The sequence below is a fragment of the Sinohyriopsis cumingii genome, chromosome 5 (assembly GCF_028554795.1).
Source record: "Sinohyriopsis cumingii isolate HCF-2022 chromosome 5, ASM2855479v2, whole genome shotgun sequence".
Classification (NCBI taxonomy): domain Eukaryota; kingdom Metazoa; phylum Mollusca; class Bivalvia; order Unionida; family Unionidae; genus Sinohyriopsis; species Sinohyriopsis cumingii.
Window position 1 is genome coordinate 135,349,429 of NC_142965.1, and position 22,040 is coordinate 135,371,468.

A 22,040-nucleotide genomic window follows, 5' to 3' on the forward strand; every position below is an offset into this window, starting at 1 on the left:
CAAACCAACCAGCCTACATTTTGAACTGTTGCACCATCAGGAAGAGCTAAATAGGTGATGTTGGTGCATGTCAGAAATCATTATCATGATTGGATGAACGTGTGCAGATCAAATGGGCCTGTCGGACAATATGCCAAAATATCACAGAGACATTATGCAAAAAATCAAACATAAGACATAAGACATAAAGAAATTTATTTACTAGAGAATATCGTAAGCAACTAACACGAGCCCATTACAGATTTATACCTGTAGCAATGAGTGTCAACCGCGCCTGTGGGGCAATCGTAAAGTAAGCACTTATCTGCTGCAGGTTTATCTGAAATACAGCCATTAAAAACAAAAACAAAGAGCAGAACAAAAACATTATAGTAATGTAAAAGGAACGCACATCACGCATTACGCACATCACATATTACGTACAGAGACAAATAAATAGATCATACATATTTATAAAAAATATAAACACGGACGTTAGAATCCGCATCCATAGTAATCAAGCACACTAGATCCAAAGAAACAGATTACTAATCTAACGGTAATGAGACATAGGCTGAACAAAGATATGAACCGATTACTATTAATAATAAAGTTCTGAATAACTAATTTATGCGTATAACTAAATATTTTTAATTATAAAGTACCCCAAAACTAAGTTATACGTATGACTAAATAAAGGTAATGATAAAGTACCACAAAGGAAAAGAAAAACTGATGGATTAAATAGAAAAGTAAAAGTTTAAAATCCGTTGTATTCAAATTTAATATAATATTGATTATAATTATTTGCAAGCTCGGTAGTTCAAACACTTATCGTGGATGAGACTGAAATGGGAAATTTTTATTTTTGGAAAGGTCAGACATGCATCTAGGGACCATACCATACAAGATCTTATAACCTGATGTTGTTTTTTAGTGTTTAACGTCATATTTTAGTGCATGATAAGCTATACATGACATCCAGTATAGCTAGTGGAGAAGACATGTACTCACGTGACTCCACTGGCAAGTGTTCTCATATACAAACACTGGCTGAGCCCGAGACTCGAAATCGTCCAGACAGAGATGAGATGGCAGTGATAGGTAAAGACTAGCGCTTTAGACCCGGGACCCATATAAATGATGTCGAGTTAACTGGAACGTATGTAATTTATGTCCCTGATGACGATGATGTCGCTGTTGTTGATGCTGTTTTGGGGTTGTTTTTTCAACTTAAGAGTATTCTCCTTATTAAAATGGTTCCAACCTGAAAAAAAAGATTTTGCTGAAGATTAAGACCGGTTGTTAAAGTTTGAGAACGGTTGTTCAAGTTTAAAAAGTTTTGTTGAAGTTTAATGACATTTTTTAAGTTTAAGGACGGGTTTTATAAGTTAAAGGACTTTTGTTATGGGTTTGCATTCGATGTCGGGCGAATCGATCGACCAGATAGATATATCACTACCCGTTGCAATACATACAACGCATTTGTTTTTTACATTACATGGTGTTCGCAAGATACAGTATTATCGCCTACTAAGTTGTACAGTTTTGCATGTTCCACAGCGTTAAAAAAAAAACGATTGTTGAAGATAGTAAATAGTAAGGTCTCTAGCACATTCGTGGACATCTTCGCTATCCTAGGTTCCAATATGTTAATCCAATCAATGCATTGGCGGATCGAGCAGATATTTAAGTGCTTGGTCCTAGCGATATCCATTGGATTTCAAGAGTTGCCTCCCTTAGTAGATGAACGCTTAAAATAGCAAATAGTAAGGTCTCAAGCACATTCGTGGAGTATTGTCGTGCTAATGATTAGCCAGGTTCCCATGTAGGTGTCACGTTTATCCTGTCGTTTATACGTGTGTTGCATCGCGGTGCCAAATAGGGGAAATAACGCACCAATAGACTATTGAGTTCAGTTCGATTCAAATCATTGATCATATGCCATTTACCCATTTTTCTTGATTCCTGCCATACCATCAGATTCTCCTTGTATTATAATGTTTATTATGTATATGCCATCGCCATCACCAATTAACCTTTTGCAATAAATTTAATTTCATCCATGCAATAAATTTCATCCATTCATACGAACAAAAATTTTGTGACAAATTATACTGAAGAGGACATAGTAAACGTACAATACACCGGAAGTTGCATACATATTAAGTTCTAGCAAATAAAAATGCTTTAGTTCGAAAACAATGCATACACCTACAAATAGTTTCCATAAAATTATTGTTAATATTAACGCAAACTTTCGCTAGGGTACACACAAGCACGAACATACTTGCAACTTGTAAAACAAAAAAGTTCCATGTGAAATTTACCAGCAATTTAACAGTCGCTTGACGAATGACAACTCATGTCATATGGAGGTGTGGCTAGCTCCAGGAGAAAACACACCACACCCGTATATTTGTCCTTATTTCAAAAGAATGATTTCATGCAAAATGGGGTTGTCAATAATGAAATGTTTACATAATACCTATACGAAGATAGCTATTATGAGTTCAATGTCATGTAATAACTGTGTACTTAATTTATGATTTAAAGTATAAAGCTAGAAGAAATTCATATCTTCTTCAGGACTGTATATATGATAGGTGATTTATATAAAGATTGTTTCATGTCAAGACAATGTGAAATTATGCATTTTTTTTGTGTAACTGAAACAATTTATTATTTCTCCACAGTGGAAAAAGATAATGCATACATTTATATTAAATTCGAAACTGATGTAAGTATAAAGTTTTCTTGATATAATTATTCTGCTCTCCCACCAGGAAATATGGCTATTTCCAGTGTCTGTTTGATGGCAAAGAGTTTTGTCTACTTAAAGCAATTTTGTTAATTCAAACACGATCAAACCCAAGGTAATTAAATACCATTTTTATTAGATGTAAAAAGTGATTTTGAAATAATTCCCACCCTCCAAGGTCCATTGTTTCCCAACAGTATCCGGAAAAATTAACTTGAGCGTTTGAAATAATCCATCCGCACCCCGAGGGCTGAATTTTACCCAATCGCCCTCACAGGCCCCTCGAAGCTATCCGTGGCCAGCCAATGGGCCGGACCTAAATGAGCCCAGCATGAAGCTTTTGTTTTTGTACTAGCCAATCACTATATGCGTTAAATCTTTTATTACAAAAAATATATTGCATTGTATATGTCTACAACATGGCCTATGATGTGTGCGAGTAACCGCTATTGGAAAAAAGCAACATAAATATGCGAAGTGTTGTGCATGGTAGGAACTTAACTATCTGTAGTTTAGCCTCGTCCAAACAGCACAACAGGAGAACACAAAGTATCTACGAGAAGAAGCTGAGATGGATAGAACACAAGTTACGGAATACGCTCGCAGCGATCAGGTCCCCTTACTGTGCAGCAACGAGTGTCATTAGTACCTGGATGAGCTTGTCTTTCAAGCACCGAACTTTAAGTCAAGGTTAGAGCGGTTGAACGTAAGTTTCAGCGCCATAATGAAGTTACTACAATCAGCATCTTTAGCAGGAAAATGACCTTCACCAAACAGGCATCAGCAAAAAAAGGACGTCCACAAACAGTGGACCTGCTGCTTCTTTCAAACGTAGGAAAGAGCCACTACCCAAAGCCTGGTATGACATTATGGCAGACACAGTAAATAGAAATACGTTTTCCTCAAGTGTCTCCACGTCTTCAGCCGGACCGATCTATTAAAGTAAATACTAAAAGACTGCTGTGTTGTAGTGGGAATGCCACTGCGCAAATTCTTACAGAGGCCACGAAAAAAGAACAACAAATCAACAACAACAAAAAAGAACAAAAACAAACACAACCTGTAGTTTTAGATGCCAGTTAAAAGCAATACGGAAAGAAATGCTGACAAGGTCGGGGCGAGGACGCATTGGTTATCTTCATCAGGTACCTGGAGGTGAACTCAGCTGAGATCCGTAAGGTCTTTCAGAATCCAGCTGAAATGATCATTTGGTGGGATGAGAGGAATAACTTCTGGGAAAGAAGGACTGCCGTTTCAGTCGATGAAGGCTTTTTTTAGATTCCTAACCAGATCAGTAGTCGATGTAAAAGACTACAAGCAGGTGAATATTGTGTGAAAGGTGTTTAGGTGACAAACTACAGCTGCCTCTATCTGAAGACCGATCTCCTGAATGAAGGAACACAGCCATGACCAGGATCATCACTAAAGCTCTCCAGGAATGACCTGGGGCGCCCTTATGAAGAGGACAGGTGTTAAGCCCGAGTTATTTATAGACATCTACGTGCATCTGTCTGCTTAGAAGGGCCTTTGTGGGGGGGGGGGGGATTTCGATGGTAATCCAGCGTTACATGAAATTGAATATCATTAAGTCAAACAGCTGGATAACCAACCTTTATCACAACAACCTCAAGGGAAGGACATAATGAAGAGTCTGTCACTTTGCAGTTTTAAATGGGTCGACCTGCCTGCACTTGAACTTGAAGCAGAAGCTTCTGATGTACCCAAGAACTTGTGCTAATTAAGCTTGATAGTAATTATTTATCTCATCTATCCACACTGAAGTTATTTACCCATTGTTCTCAGACCTGGCATAATAATAATAATAATAATAATAATAATAACAATAATAATAATAATGTCGACGAAGATGAAGATGATGTCTGAGCAACAGAGAAACCTTCTCTGACTTTGAATTAGACACGAAGCCATATCATATTTAACCAGCAACCATTTTAAGGGAAGTAACTCAATTATTCAGTTCATACATATACTGATGAATAATTTCCCTTGGTTTTGGCATATTTGCATTCATGCAGAGAGAGAGAGAGAGAGAGTGAGATAGAGAGAGAAAGAGCTAGAGCTATATATATATATATATATATATATATATATATATATATATATATATATATATATATATATATATATATATATATATATAACAGCCAATATCTTTATTGTAATGTAATAGTATCAAAACTTTGTATGCAGGAACATGACGAATCTCCAGCTAGCTTGTAAACTGATGGGGTGTTTGCCGATTTTAAGCACATCATCTCTTTCTGTTGTTTCTTCTTCATTGTGTTCTTCTTCTTCTTTCTCTCTCAGAAGCTAAAATAAAATAGAATTCGTTATCTATTTAATGTACTTTATATTTGGCGACATAAAGGCCGTATATTTGTGAGGTATTTCGTCTAAAAAAGGTTTTTAATATTTGCAACGTCAATTTTGTAGTGTGGCTGACCTAACTGAAGAGAGATACACGTTTGATTTACATTTTAAAACAGCGCATTACTGACCATTGAAATGAAAATGATATTTTTAACACTATTCCAAGTTAGATGTGATAAAACAGTGAAATAACTAGGTAATGGTAGATCAACCAGAAAAACTAAAGTTTACAAATAGTTTGTAACCCAACCAAATTACTATACTCAAACAAATTAATATATACCCTATCGCATTATTATATACACAATCACATTATTATACCCAATCACATTTCTATATCCAATCACATTACTATATCCAATCACATTACTATATACCCAATCCAGTACTATATACCCAATCAATTTGCTATAGCCTATCACATTACTATATACCCAATCACATTACTATACCCAGTCACATTAATATATACCCAATCACAATTGCTATATAGCCAATCACATTACAATAACCAATCACATTACTATACCCAGTCACATTATTATTTACACACGGACATTACTATACCCAATCACATTATTATACCCAATCACATTTATATACCCAATCACATTACTATATACCCAATCACATTACTTTACCAAATCAAATTAGTATATACCCAATCACATTATTATGTCCAATCACATTACTATATACCCAATCACATTAATATACCCAATCACATTACTATACCCAATCACATTACTATATGCCCAATCACATTACTATACACAACCACATTACTATACCCAATCACATTACTATATACCCAATCACATTACTTTACCAAATCAAATTAGTATATACCCAATCATACTATTATGCCCAATCACATTACTATATACCCAATCACATTACTATACCCAGTCACATTAATATTTACCCATGGACATTACTATACCCAAGCACATTATTATACCCAATCACATTTATATACCCAATCACATTACTATATACCCAATCACATTACTTTACCAAATCAAATTAGTTTATACCCAATCACTTTATTATGCCCAGTCACATTACTATATACCCAATCACATTACTATACCCAACCACATTACTATACCCAATCACATTACTATATACCCAATCACATTAATATATACCCAATCACATTACTTTACCAAATCAAATTAGTATATACCCAATCATATTATTATGCCCAGTCACATTACTATATACCCAAACACTTTACTATACACAACCACATTACTATACCCAATCACATTACTATATACCCAATCACATTAATATATACCCAATCACATTACTTTACCCAATCAAATTAGTATATACCCAATCATATTATTATGCCCAGTCACATTACTATATACCCAAACACTTTACTATACACAACCACATTACTATACCCAATCACATTACTATATACCCAATCACATTACTATACCCAATCACATTACTATATACCCAATCACATTACTATATAACAAATCACATTACTAGACCCAATCACATTACTCTTCCCAATCACATTACTATACACACAGTCACAGTACTTTATAACCAATCAAATTACTATATGCCCAATCACGATACTGTACCCAATTACATTACTATATACCCAATTACATTACTATACCCAATCACCTTCCTATATACCAAATCAAGTACTATCATCAATCACATTACTATGTACTCAATCACATTACTTCACCCGATCACATTAATATACCTAATCACATTACTTTATAAAAAGGACCAACTGTAACAGTGAAGCATTTCTGATTTGCAGAAGTGTACACTAGAATAGCCCTTCAATGCACGTATGATGAACTATATTAGGCGTGTCGTTTCACTTAAATGATTTTGCTAGCCTTAGGCCATTTCTTGTGCTTGTACGTGTCGTTTCCTCATTCTCATATTTTCTAGAGGTGTCATATGACCCAGATTAAATGATATGTGCAGATGTTTGTTGGTAGTGACATAGTCTAATTCAAACTATCTGAAGAGGAGACTTGGAGTTTGCAAGTAAGATCTTTTGATTGTGTTGTCCGTCCTTTTGATTGTGTTGTCCATCGGTAGAGAGGAAGTTATTTGGTAATCACCTTAATTAATTATATTTTAGATCAATATATAGTGTGAATCTTTGTTTTCATTTATTTAATTTTGGATATTTTGGCGACTCATACGCGTGCAACTCAATATGCGTGAGGGTATATCACATCAACGATATCAACGGTTATATTCATGCCTAGATAAGAGAGTAAAGTGTCTTGCCCATGAACACTATGATACCCAATTCTGGCTGATACGATGGTGGGAATTGAACGCCCAGCCTTCTAGTCACGAGGTCAAATGAGATTTCATTTTTCTAAATAATAATACGTAAAAATGATCCCCCCCATTGTCCGTACAATCGGTGATCATATCACTTACCACATATCAGCGCTGAAACTAGATTAGAGGTAATGGTTGTCATCATCTTGTACATACATAGACATTTTCCTTAAGTTTTATAGAAAACTATTATAGCACGACGTCTTGAAACTTACACATCTAGAACCGTAGTGTAATCGACGTATTTCAAAAAACTGAACACAACTTTGAACGAGACTCATTCAGTGTTATGGAATTTACAAAGAGTCGAAATTGACATGTGAATGGACTACGTTTGGCGGAGTAAAATAACACTAACGTCAGCTACTTTATTTCTAACAGGGTAGATAAAGGTTTTGGATGCAATTAAATTGGAGTTAGAGAGAAAGAGAATGAATTGTTTAGATCCAGAATTTTATACTGTGTGTAAACAGCGATGAGTAACTTCACTTGTTAACCACAATTGATGGATATCTCCACTCCAAACAATTGTAACTTCTCCAGTTTTCAACACATCATTAGAAGTTTATTATATTGCCACTCTGCTTTTCAACATATCATCATAAGTTTACACTATTGCCACTCCGGTTTTGAACACATCATTCGAAGATTACTCTATTGACACTCCTGTTTCAACGCGTTATTAGATGCTTTCTCTATGCCACTCTGTTTACAATGAAGATTACTCTGTTGCCACTCCGATGTACAACACATCATCATGAGTTTACTCTATTGACACTCCGGGTTCAGGGCATCGTTAGAAGATTTTACTAGGGCCAAATGTTTGCTCTTTTGAGCACATTTTATATGCTATCGAAGAAGTGTACAGGAAATCGGGAAAACTAGGTTTAAACAGGCATATTTACTTCAGTGGACAGCGTGTTCAAGTCTGCACTGGAAACATAAATGTAGATAGTCCCCATGAGACATAAATCCCCTAAAGAGCCACAGAATACAACTAAAGGGCAAAAGATGCTGGTTTAGCTAAACTTATAAAGTGGTCACGTGAAGAATTAAAACAGTACAGTCAATCATCGAGGCATAGTTATCCAGTCAATCATCGAGGCATAGTTATCCGGTCGATCATCGAGGCATAGTTATCCAGTCAATCATCGAGGCATAGTTATCCAGTCCTTTTCTAACATATTTACCAACTTGGTGTCTTTCGTAAAGAATTAACTCTGTACACAATGATCGAACAACATTTTAACAGGATGAAGTTAGTAATTCCTGATGAGTTCGGATGATCAATGTCTTGTTGTATATCAATGCTGTGACCAAGCAATCACTATAAAGGTTTGCGATCTGTGTTTTAATCTTTTCAGGGAAAAATGGTTTATAACATATTTGTGGGCATTATTTGCCATGAATATATCCTCGTCGTGCTTGAATATATACGCATATTTCTCTCCTTTTCAGTCATGTTGAATGTAAGAACGGGCTTGATTGTATTCCTTCTTCTTAGCTTTATCATGGCTACGATCGCAGCAAATGGGAACTTTTACATATCACCGTATCCAATTGGCTACAACACAGTAGTTTTCCCAGCAGGTTGGAGAGTTACAGGTATTTTTGAAAACGGCTTGTCGTCTGGTAAGTTTATAAATAACACATATTTGAGAATTTGTATGATGTAGATATATTTCTTTGATTCTTCACTCGCTTCTTTTTTCATCTCCATCATGATCGTCGTCGTCATATCATCAGCATTACCTGCTACAATCATTAAACTTGTCTTCTTCATGTTTGTTTGTTCTTCTTTAATTCGGGGTTTGTAAATAAAAGGGTGAAGCAGGTTAGAGCAAATACATTTTCTTGGAAAGGAAGGGCAGGTTTTAACGGTTCAGAATAGAATGCTTTCTTCTGAAATGTACTAGATATGATAAAGATTCTTTTCCATCTGTAATTTTTTGGTACATTCTTTGCCATATTTCATTTTATGGTACATTCTTTGTCATCTGTTATTTTGTGGTAAATTCTTCGCCATCTCATATTTTATGATACATTCATTTCCATATGTCCTTTTACTGTACATTCTTTATGATGAAACGACATGTTTAACCGACTAAAAAGAAACACTCGCTTTGTTAAAAAAAACAGTAACTTCTTCTAAGATATAAAATTACATATATGTCTTGAAATTTTATTGTGGGTGGTTGATTGGTAATTGCCCATGCTATAATCTTTTAATACATTCGTTTATTGTATATTATTTGAATAATCTATTAATTAACTTTTTCAGCTGCGTTCATCATTTTGACGTTTTTCCTTATTCAAGGAATAATTGGTTAAATTTTGAGTACCCGGTAAGTAAATGTAAATTTTGAAAAGAATGCATTTCATTGCAAAATCAAACATTTTTCATCAGTTTTTTGCATATTCATCTTTTAATTGTACAATTAGACTACCGCAGGGAGAGGTTTTATCACTATATTCTTGTTTCATTATTTATCAAAGATCTGCAAATTCAGCTGTAATCAAATAGTCTTGGTATAATTGTTTTTACCATCGACTTCTTTTTAATGGTATTTTCTGATTACTCGTTTGATAAACTTCCTGGTTGTTTTTTGCGAATGGAATTTATAATATATAACTAACAGTTTTCACGAAAAGAGTGTTTTGAAAGGAAAATAAAATTACATATAGGGAATTATATATTATATTTTAACTGAGATTAGTTATCATGACTGAGTCTTTAATTATGCAAGAAGATGTGGTACCGCATTTCAAGCACTTGTCAGAAGTGCTTAAAAGCACAGATGGATAATTAATTAGACTTAACTTAAAATGATCTGTAAATTCTAAAATGTAGAATATGTTCATTTGACGAATCGTTAATTAAGGAGCAGAAGTATGTATTTTCATTCAGCAATATGTATAGAGAAAGAGTACAAGCATTATTTTGCAACCAGTTACTTATGATTTTACTTGTAAACCACCGACTGCAGGTGATACTAGATATTGGGAATTTGGTAAAATGAACATTATTTTAAACGCGTCCAGAACTATCAAACTTTGGTTTAATATATTGAATACTAAAATAACTTATATTAAGAATATGTTTATACTTTGTTAAGCAGCTAAAGAGGGGAACTTGGCGTATTTGCTACAAGAATCATTGTAAAAACTCGTTTTGATGAACTGACGCCTTAGGTAACATCAGTTGACGTAAAGTCTTTTTCTACAAATACATGAAATTAAAATTCTAACATGAATCCGTTTCGGATTCCTATACAGTGCACGCAGAAAAGAGAATATCTACTTATTTTTAGTAGATATAAGGAAATTTTTCTCTTGTGAAATGCAAGATATTGTGTTGTCACGAGTGTCAAATTTTTCCACTTCACGAGTGAAATTATTTCTCATATCTACTCAAAAAGACTAGGGATGGATATTTTTACAAAATAGATGAAAAATATTTCCAAACTTTACAACAAATTTAGCACAGAGACGTTTTGGAAATATCTTGTACAAATAATGCTTCAACCTCTGTACTTTATCAATTAATGATCGATTGAAAGAAGAAAACAATAAAGATCATTTTATTTCGGTAACGAATTTGTTTCGCTGATTAATTCAGTAAACATTGTTGGGGTAAGGAATTTGTATAAACATCACAGAGTAGTCACATCCCACAGCGATAATAGCGTAACGTCTTTACAAAAAAAGATTTCAATGTTTGAGAATTTACATGGTATCGATTTCAGCTCTTTATTTTGTTCATTTCTGCATTAAAAAGTGAAGTTTGGACGTTGGCTACCTTGCATTCTTGTTCTATGCATGAGGCTACACTCACAGTTTGATTGTCACTTAATATCGGTTTCTAATAAACACTCATCAATGCCTGATTTATCCAATGTTTTCAAACACGGCTATGATCGTGTTGAGAGTTAGAATAGCTATCTCTCCTGTTGAGAGTTAAAATAGCTATCTCTCGTAATGAGAGATAGAATAGCTTTATCGCGTGTTGATAGAATACACTGGTCAACAGTGAAATCATTACTGACTTGAAAAGGCCCTAATCTGTAGTATTTTGGTGTGCCGAACACGAATATAACCGTGAAAAATTTGTATTGGCTCTCGTTTTGAAGATATTCATATACCTCATTTTCTATGTTTCACTGTGTAAATTTCTCCAGTAGGACTGCAGCAACATCCGGAATAATGATGTAACATTGCATAATACCATCATGCTCACATCATCCACAGTTGATTGCATCATTTTCTGATGCAATGCAATACTAATGCCATGCGGCTGCTGAAGTAAGTTGACGTCAGCAGTGTACTATACATGTGTAGGCCTATTATACTAATGCCAGGCGGCTGCTGAAGCTGACGTAAGCAGTGTACTATATAAAGCCCAATCAGATAGGTTCAGCATTTAAAATATTTTAGACGTTGTGCGAGACAATTCAAGCTACTGTTACATAAAACTTATTATTTTATCCATTTACGTACAATAAAGAACAGTAATGCCTCGAAAGTGTGTTAATACCGCGGACAATTTTTGCTATATTTGTGGGGAAGTGACATTTGCCAACCAGAAGAAAAGTATCAATTCTCAAGTGAAGAAGGCATATCATCTTTACTTCGGATGCAAGGTTGGTGACCAAGACAAGCCTTGGGCTCCGCATATATGCTGTGCTACATGTACAACACAGCTTTCACAGTGGTTGAATTGCAAAAGGTCATCAATGCCGTTTGCAGTCCCAATGGTGTGGAGAGAGCCAAGCAACCACCTAAATGACTGTTACTTCTGCTTGGTTCCTCCTCTTTCCGGCGGAATAACGAAGCGAAAGAAGTCGAGAATAGTCTACCCAAACATTCCGTCTGCATTGAGACCAGTTCCACATGGTGAGGGACTTCCTATTCCAGAACCTCCAGCAGAATATTCTCTTGATTCATCTGACGAAGACAAAGGTGAGTCGACCTGTTCTTCTCCTGGTCCATCAGCATGCAGTGATCCAGATTTTCACTGTGGTGCATCATCAACCCCACACAGAATAACACAGGAAGAACTAAATGACCTGATTCGTGATTTGGACTTATCAAAGAACAAGGCAGAATTGCTAGGATCAAGACTCCAACAATGGAATCTTCTAGAAGAAGATGTCACAATTACTGCATATCGAAAGCGCCACCAGCAATTGGAGCCTTTCTTCAGAAAGGAAAGTAATCTGATATTCTGTTCCGATATTGAGGGCCTCATGAATGCTTTAAAAATCACTCATGACCCACAAGAATGGAGACTATTTGTGGACTCTTCGAAACTGAGTCTCAAGGCTGTGCTTTTGCACAATGGAAACATTCTTCCATCTATTCCAGTAGCGTATGCTGTCCACATGAAAGAGACATACGATAACTTAAGGCAGCTACTGAATTCCATTGAGTATAACAAGTACAGCTGGCACCTCTGTGGTGATTTGAAGGTAGTTGCCCTTTTAATGGGACTGCAGCAAGGATATACAAAATACATGTGTTTCTTATGCGAGTGGGATAGCCGAGCAAGGGAAATGCACTACATGAGGAAGGAATGGACTCACAGGCAGAATGTAGCCATTGGAGAGAAGAATATCCAACACCCAGCTCTGGTTGAGGCTCAGAAAATCTTGCTACCACCCCTTCACATCAAACTAGGTTTGATGAAGAACTTCGTGAAAGCCATTGACCGGACTTTGCCAGCATTCCGATACCTGCATGAAAAATTCCCTCGACTCAGCGAAGCAAAGATTAAAGAGGGAGTTTTTGTGGGTCCTCAGATTCGAGAGCTTTTCAAAGATGACCGGTTCAACAACTTGCTGGAAGGTGACGCGAAACAAGCATGGAATGCTTTTCGCCTAGTTTCTACAAACTTCCTCGGAAATGTTAGGGCAGAAAACTATAAGGAACTAGTAGAAGACATGTTGATGAAGTATAAGAAACTTGGCTGCAATATGTCTCTAAAGATTCACTTCCTTCATTCCCATTTGGATTTCTTTCCTAGCAACTGTGGTATTGTTAGTGATGAACACGGCGAACGTTTTCATCAAGATATCGCAACAATGGAACAAAGATACCAGGGAAAATGGTCCACTACAATGCTGGCTGACTACTGCTGGACACTCCTCAGAGATGCTCCCGAACAGCTGTACAAGAGACAGGCGAAGAAATCTAAGATGTAGTCAATGACTTGATTTTTTATAGGTAGGCTATTACAGTTGACCTTTTACTATTGGAATGCATTTCGTTATGTAAACATTAATTTCTTGCAGATTACAAAAAAACTAGAGCCAATTTTGCAATTTGACTGTCATATTCGTGTTCAGCACATAAAAATTGATAAGAATTGACTAATTTTATTTCAGTAACATGACTTTTGTAAAAATTTGTTGTCCAGTGATAGCTATCTCTCATGCTGAGAGTTAGAATAGCTATCTCTCCTGTTGAGAGTTAGAATAGCTATCTCTCCTGTTGAGAGTTATAATAGCTATCTCTCGTAATGAGAGTTAGAATAGCTTTATCGCGTGTTGATAGTTAGAATAGCTATCTCTCATGCTCAGAGTTAGAATAGCTATCTCTCGTGTTGAGAGTTAGAATAGCTATCTCTCGTGTTGAGAGAAAAGCTATCTCTTGTGATGAGAGGTAGAATAACTATCTCTCGTGTTGAGTGTTGAGAGCTAGAAAAGCTATATCTTGTGTTGATAGTTAGAATAGCTATCTCTCGTGTTGAATGTTAGAAAAGCAATCTCGCGTGTTGAGTGTTAGAATAGCTATCTCTCGTGTCGAGCGTTAGAACAGCTACCTCTCGTGTTAAGAGTTAGAAAAGCTATTTCTTGCGTTGATAGCTAGAATAGTATCTCTCGTGTTGAGAGTTAGAAAAGCTATCTCTTGTGTTGATAATTAGAATTGCTATCTCTCGTGTTGAGCGTTAGAATAGCTACATCTCGTGTTGGGAGTTAGAATAGCTATCTCTCGTGTGGAGTGTTAGAATAGCTATCTCTCGTGTTGAAAGTTAGAAACGATATCTCTTGAGTTGATAGTTAGAATAGCTATATCTCGTGTTGAGCGTTAAGATAGCTACCTCTCGTGTTGAAAGTTAGAATAGCTATCTCTCGTGTTGAGTGTTAGAATAACTATCTCTCGTGTTGAGTGTTAGAATAGCTACCTCTCGTGTTCAGAGTTAGAATAGCTACCTCTCGTGTTGAGAGTTAGAATAGCTGTCTCTTGTGTTGATAGTTAGAATAGCTATCTCTCGTGTTGAGCGTAAGAATAGCGCCATCTCGTGTTGAGAGTTAGAATAGCTATCTCTCGTGTTGAGTGTTAGAATAGCTATCTCTCGTGTTGAAAGTTAGAAAAGCTATCTCTTGTGTTGATAGTTAGAACAGCTATCTTGCGTGTTGAGAGTTCGAAAAGCTATCTCTCGTGTTGAGAGTTAGAAAAGATGTCTCTTGTGTTGATAGCTAGAATAGCCATATCTCGTGTTGAGCGTTAGAATAGCTACCTCTCGTGTTGAAAGTTAGAATAGCTATCTCTCGTGTTGAGTATTAGAATAGCTACCTCTCGTGTTGAGAGTTAGAATAGCTACCTCTCGTTTTGGGAGTTAGATTAGCTACCTCTCGTGTTGAGAGTTAGCATAGCTATCTCTCGTGTGATAGTTAGAATAGCTATCTCTCGTGTTGAGAGTTAGAATAGCTTCCTCTCATGTTGATAGAATAGCTATCACTCGTGTTGAGTATTAGAATAGCTACCTCTCGTGTTGAGAGTGAGAATAACCTTCTCTCTTGTTGATAGTTAGAATAGCTCTCTCTTGTGTTGAGAGTTAGAATAACAATATCTTGTGTTGATAGTTAGAATATCTATTTCTCGTGCTGAGAGTTAGAATAGCTATCTCTCGTGCTGAGTGTTAGAATAGCTACTTCTCGTGTTGAGAGTTAGAATAGGTACCTCTCGTGTTGAGAGTTAGAATAGCTACTTCTCGTGTTGAGAGTTAGAATAGGTACCTCTCGTGTTGAGAGTTAGAATAACTATCTCTTGTGTTGATAGTTAGAACAGCTATCTCTCGTGTTGAGCGTAAGAATAGCGCCATCTCGTGTTGAGAGTTAGAATAGCTTTCTCTGGTTTTGAGTGTTAGAATAGCCATCTCTCGTGTTGAAAGTTAGAACAGCTATCTCTTGTGTTGATAGTTACAACAGCTATCTCTCGTGCTGAGAGTTCGAAAAGCTATCTCTCGTGCTGAGAGTTAGAAAAGATGTCTCTTGTGTTGATAGTTAGAATAGCTATATCTCGTGTTGAGCGTTAGAATAGCTACCTCTCGTGTTGAGCGTTAGAATAGCTACCTCTCGTGTTGAAAGCTAGAATAGCTATCTCTCGTGCTGAGTATTAGAATAGCTACCTCTCGTGTTGAGAGTTAGATTAGCTACCTCTCGTGTTGAGAGTTAGAATAGCTTCCTCTCATGTTGATAGAACAGCTATCTCTCGTGTTGAGTATTAGAATAGCTATCTCTCGTGTTGAGAGTGAGAATAACCTTCTCTCTTGTTGATCGTTAGAATAGGTATCTCTTGTGTTGAGAGTTAGAATAGCTATATCTTGTGTTGATAGTTAGAATAGCTATCTCTCGTGCTGAGAGTTAGAATAGCTATCTCTCGTGTTGATGGTTAGAACAGCTACCTCTCGTGTTGATGGCTAGAATAGCTACCTCTCGTCTTAATAGCTAGAATAGCTATCTCTCGTGTTGAGAGTTAGAATAGCCATCTCTCGTGTTGAGAGTTAGAATAGCTATCTCTCGTGTTGAGAGTTAGAATAGCTATCTCTCGTGTTAAAAGTTAGAATAGCTTTCTCTCATGTTGATAGAATAGCTATCTCATGTGTTGATAGAGTAGATATCTCTCGTGTTGATAGTTAGAATAGCTCTCTCTCGTGTTGAGAGTTAGAATAGTGATATTGCGTGTTGATAGTTAGAATTGCTCTCTCTTGTGTTGAGAGTTAGAATAACAATATCTTGTGTTGATAGTTAGAATAGCTATCTCTGGTGCTGAGAGTTAGAATAGCTATCTCTCGTGTGGAGTGTTAGAATAGCTATCTCTCGTGTTGAAAGTTAGAAACGATATCTCTTGTGTTGATAGTTAGAATAGCTATATCTTGTGTTGAGCGTTAGAATAGCTACCTCTCGTGTTGAAGGTTAGAATAGCTATCTCTCGTGTTGAGTGTTAGAATAGCTATCGCTCGTGCTGAGTGTTAGAATAGCTACCTCTCGTGTTGAGAGTTAGAATAGGTACCTCTCGTGCTTAGAGTTAGAATAGCTATCTCTTGTGTTGATAGTTAGAATAGCTATCTCTCGTGTTGAGCGTAAGACTAGCGCCATCTCGTGTTGAGAGTTAGAATAGCTTTCTCTCGTGTTGAGTGTTAGAATAGCTATCTCTCGTGTTGAAAGTTAGTAAAGCTATCTCTTGTGTTGATAGTTAGAACAGCTATGTCTCGTGTTGAGTGTTCGAAAGGCTATCTCTCGTGCTGAGAGTTAGAAAAGATGTCTCTTGTGTTGATGGTTAGAATAGCTATATCTCGTGTTGAGCGTTAGAATAGCTACCTCTCGTGTTGAAGGTTAGAATAGCTATCTCTCGTGTTGAGTGTTAGAATAGCTATCTCTCGTGCTGAGTCTTAGAATAGCTACCTCTCGTGTTGAGAGTTAGAATAGGTACCTCTCGTGTTGAGAGTTAGAATAGCTATCTCTTGTGTTGATAGTTAGAATAGCTATCTCTCGTGTTGAGCGTAAGAACAGCGCCATCTCGTGTTGAGAGTTAGAATAGCTTTCTCTCGTGTTGAGTGTTAGAATAGCTATCTCTCGTGTTGAAAGTTAGAAAAGCTATCTCTTGTGTTGAAAGTTAGAATAGCTATCTCTCGTGCTGAGTATTAGAATAGCTACCTCTCGTGCTGAGAGTTAGATTAGCTACCTCTCGTGTTGAGAGTTAGGATAGCTTCCTCTCATGTTGATAGAATAGCTATCTCTCGTGTTGAGTATTAGAATAGCTACCTCTCGTGTTGAGAGTGAGAATAACCTTCTCTCTTGTTGATAGTTAGAATAGCTATCTCTTGTATTGAGAGTTAGAATAGCTATATCTTGTGTTGATAGTTATCATTCGTGTTGATGGTTAGAACAGCTACCTCTCGTGTTGATGGTTAGAATAGCTACCTCTCGTGTTAATAGTTAGAATAGCTATCTCTCATGTTGAGAGTTAGAATAGCTATCTCTCGTGTTGAGAGTTAGAATAGCCATCTCTCGTGTTGAGAGTTAGAATAGCTTTCTCTCATGTTGATAGAATAGCTATCTCTTGTGTTGATAGAATAGCTATCTCTCGTGTTGATAGTTAGAATAGCTATCTGTCGTGTTGAGAGTTAGAATAATTATATTGTGTGTTGATGGTTAGAATAGCTATCTCTCATGTTGAGAGTTAGAATAGCTATCTCTCATGTTGAAAGTTAGAATAGCTATCTCTAGTGTTGAGAGTTAGAATAGCTACCTGTCGTATTGAGAGTTAGAATAGCCATCTCTCGTGTTGAGAGTTAGATTAGCTATTTCTCGTGTTGATAGTTAGAATAGATATCTCTCGTGTTGATAGTTAGAATAGCTACCTCTCGTGTTGAGGGTTAGAATATCTATCTCTCGTGTTGAGAGTTAGAATAGCTATCTCTCTTATCGAGAGTTAGAATATCTATAGCTCGTGTTGATAGTTAGAATAGCTATCTCTCGTATTCAGAGTTAGAATAGCTATCTCTCGTGTTGAGAGATAGAATAGCTATATCGCGTGTTGATAGTTAGAATAGTTATATCGCGTGTTGATAGTTAGAATAGGTATCTCTCATGTTGAGAGTTAGAATAGCTATCTCTTATTTTGAGAATTAGAATAGCTATATCTCATGTTGAGAGTTAGAATAGCTATCTCTCATGTTGAGAGTTAGAATAGCTATATCGCGTGTTGAGAGTTAGAATAGCTATCTCTCGTGTTGAGAGTTAGAATAGCTTTATCGCGTGTTGAGTGTTAGAATAGCTATCTAAGCAATTTTATTACCATATTTACCTTCACAGTTTCCTAAAATTGTGTCTTTTTGTCGTAGAGCGGACAAGGCACACACTGTATGCTTGACAGCAAGAATTCATGTAATTTCAGTCACTGACAATATGCAAGACTGATATTGTAAACTAATTTAGAAAGGTTAATACTTGAAGCCTACATTCTGTTTTTTGGAATTCATTTATCGCCATTTTTGTTGCGCCTCCTTATTGATTAAACGAATGTATACTAGAGTGTCTACCGTCTTTATACATAATAAGATATGTTCATCACGAGAGAGAGAGAGAGAGAGAGAGAGAGAGAGAGAGAGGCTTAAAATAGTCCTTAGTACGGAAATACAGATTTGACTAACATATATGAAAGCTCACATAAATCCTAAATGAAAGTAGTTCCACAAAACTATATAGCAACTGTAGTGACATAATTTGTCTCCCGTTAGTATTAAGAGGATATTTACTTGAAACCTCCGAATATGGGATATATTTCATCAGGAACGGCCTTAGCAAACGCGGGGCCCGATTTGGATCATTTTGGCAAAAAAGGCTGGAATTATAGGCGGGGCCCCCGTTGAGCACAGCCTTTGGAATTATTTTTAAAACAAGTTTGATATGATGTTGAATTTAAAAGTTTCTTCCATCACTTAAAAATTACTTTCTCTTTAGACATATTTTTAATTATTAATGAGACCCGTGGCCTCCATGAGCGCGGGGCGGGCCAAATCGATCCAATCGGCGAGAGGCCAGCCCTGGGTTTCATCGAGAAGATGAAAAACTCGGTATTTGAACGAGTGTCAAATCCATGGGTGAAAATAATCAAGTATTTCACCCACCAGATGTAATATATCCCTTGTTCAAATTTTATTTTTATTTTATGTTCATACGTATTGGCGTGCACGATGTACTATATAACAGATTGAAGTTGCAGATTTCTTACTGGATCCCATAATGCTGTGTTTTGTGATTATTTGCACAGAAAATATGAACAATGTTACGTGTTTAGGCTCTTACAAAACGTAACAGAAAAGAGTGAAGACAACAAGCTGTGTAAAATTTAACAAATAATTTATTTCCCATGAAAAACAAGGTAAAAATGAGACTAAGAACTTACGGTCCAAAATTAATCCAAGAATTAAAAATATAGAAGTCCTAGTAATAAAAATCCAAATTGTAAATGAGTTCGAATCCCCATGAAATCAAAAATGGAAGACGATGACGTCTGTTGTAACCTGTAAAGTACTGCAGTGTCAACAGTCTCTTGTTGAATCACATAAAATATTATTAAAGTTTATGAATTCTGTATAAATTTCGATACATGTCCTTGTCCGATAATTAATTTAGAGCACTAGTATTTCCAGGGAAAAGAATCACTTTGCTGTAAAATAATTTGAAAAAATAAAACAATTAGACCAAACTTAACACAACATAAAACACCTGGATGTCTCCATTGTTAAGGCGCGAATAATAACTCCAATCATTAGTAATAAATCTAACTACAAAATATTCCCGATTGGAGGTCAAGAGTACATCCTTCTGGGAAAACTAAAAGTTTGTAACAATAAACACATGCTATTTGTCACATGCTTCAGATATGGGCTTTAATCCGCTTTACGAATCTTACTCTGAGAAAGAATAAATTCAACAACAAAATAATTGTTTACTAAAATCCTTACTGGTTCTGAATCAAGGCCAGGAACTAGGTCAGAATCGAAGTAGTAACTGATGCTCTCGGGAATTATTTTAAACTGCAACACTGAAAACAGGATTTTATCTTTTCAAATCCTTATTTTCCCAAGTAAAGAACGTTTTTATTTATTTTTTGCTAATTGGTATAATACTTGCTCTTACCTGTTTTATTATTTTATAAGGATTTATTCTTTTAAAAATGAAATTAATATACAAGAAAAAACAAATAAATAATATATTTGCACTAACTATTTTTTCACCAATGTCAGGATAAAAGTTGATAGGTAGTGCTGCAGCAAGGGGGACAGCAATGAAAGCCAATGTATAATTCTAATGAAATGTAAAGTGAATGGGACTATTTCTTTGAAGCAATGCGTATGAGCTGATTGCATATGAATGTTACTTCGGTGTATGTATGTTTCAACGTGTGTATGTCTAAACGTGTGCAACATATACACATATTAAGCAAAAGATAGTTAAGAATTTGGCAAAAAGTCAAATACGAGACACTTGACATTAGAAACAGTAGCTTTGGCAATGTCCTTCTAGGAATAACGAATCTTTATAGATTTATTAAAGCTGCACCATTACATGTATCTTATTTAAAATGTTATATATTTGTAATGTTCATTGCATAGTTTTTTAATGTGTGCAGGTGTAAAACATGTATTTTACATGATAACATTTTTCTTTGGTTCAATGCAGTGATGTACTTGATTCGTCTTTTTGCTACATTACTTGTTTTAAAAACAAAATTAACATCATATATATATATATATATATATATATATATATATATATATATATATATATATATATATATATATATATATGTTCTTACGTAATAAAGAACTTGTATGTATGTATGTATGTATGTGTGTGTGTATGTACGTACGTACGTACGTGTGTGTGTGTGTGTGTGTGTGCGTGAGTGCGTGCGTGCATGGATGGATGGATGGATGTAGTCACGCCCATTTTTGTTACTCTGTGATTAACAAGATTATGTATTCGAAATGATTGTAAGCATGTTATGTTCAGCATATTGGAAGGGTTTACCAGGTAAAGAACATATATGACATGGCAATTCCTGTTAAAAATTATTGATGTATCAACTTTCTGATTTTGTACGCATGACGTATATTCATTCACAATTATATTATATTATATTATATTATATTATATTATATTATATTATATTATATTATATTATCTTATATTATTACAAATACTACTACTACTACTACTACTACTGTAAACCATTTATTTACAGGTGCATGATACAGTTAACTGGACAGTCCGCACTTGGCAACGATTTTATGTCTTGTGTTGATGTTAAAAAATTATTTATTATAATAAAACATCCTCCCACATTCTAATATCAGACTATTATCTGATACTACATATGTCAAATACGATATTCAAATGTGAACGTGTATATTATTGGTGGGGAATAAAAATCATTACAGTGCTATACATAGTTATTCATTATTTATATAATGTGGTGACTGAAATATGAACTACGTAAGTGGGGCCCCGAGTGGCCGAGTGGTCTAAAGTGCTCTCCGTTACGGATCACTGCCACCTCACCTCTGTCTGCGTTAAACGCTACAACAACAACAACTTTTTATGTCTGTGATCAAATGTCAATGTATGTACCGTTGAGCCTATGCTAAACCGAACATATTTATGCACGAGGAGTGTACTGGAAGTACGCAAGTATTGCACAGATTTTACTCACCATAGTGCATTACTGAGTGTATAGGTCGAACATAGTAATATACTATAGTAAAAAAAGATAG

At 35.7% G+C, this 22,040-nt stretch overlaps 1 protein-coding gene and 1 long non-coding RNA gene across 2 annotated transcripts in view; both read left to right on the forward strand.

Annotated features, from left to right (window-relative positions):
• The first annotated feature begins 7,057 nt into the window (after positions 1 to 7,057).
• On the forward strand, positions 7,058 to 21,712 carry LOC149800294 (uncharacterized). Its single transcript, XR_016420953.1, has 4 exons — positions 7,058 to 7,165; positions 8,933 to 9,106; positions 9,756 to 9,819; positions 21,512 to 21,712. It is a non-coding gene; the product is annotated as an uncharacterized LOC149800294 (long non-coding RNA).
• The window catches only part of LOC149800295 (uncharacterized), a 288,953-nt gene continuing 278,409 nt past the window's right edge, over positions 11,497 to 22,040 (forward strand). Inside the window, exon 1 of the mRNA XM_089957213.1 lies at positions 11,497 to 13,696. Within this exon, the coding sequence (XP_089813339.1) occupies positions 11,986 to 13,674 (1,689 nt within the window). The 5' untranslated portion in view covers positions 11,497 to 11,985 and the 3' untranslated portion in view covers positions 13,675 to 13,696. The remainder of the gene's footprint in view (positions 13,697 to 22,040) is intronic.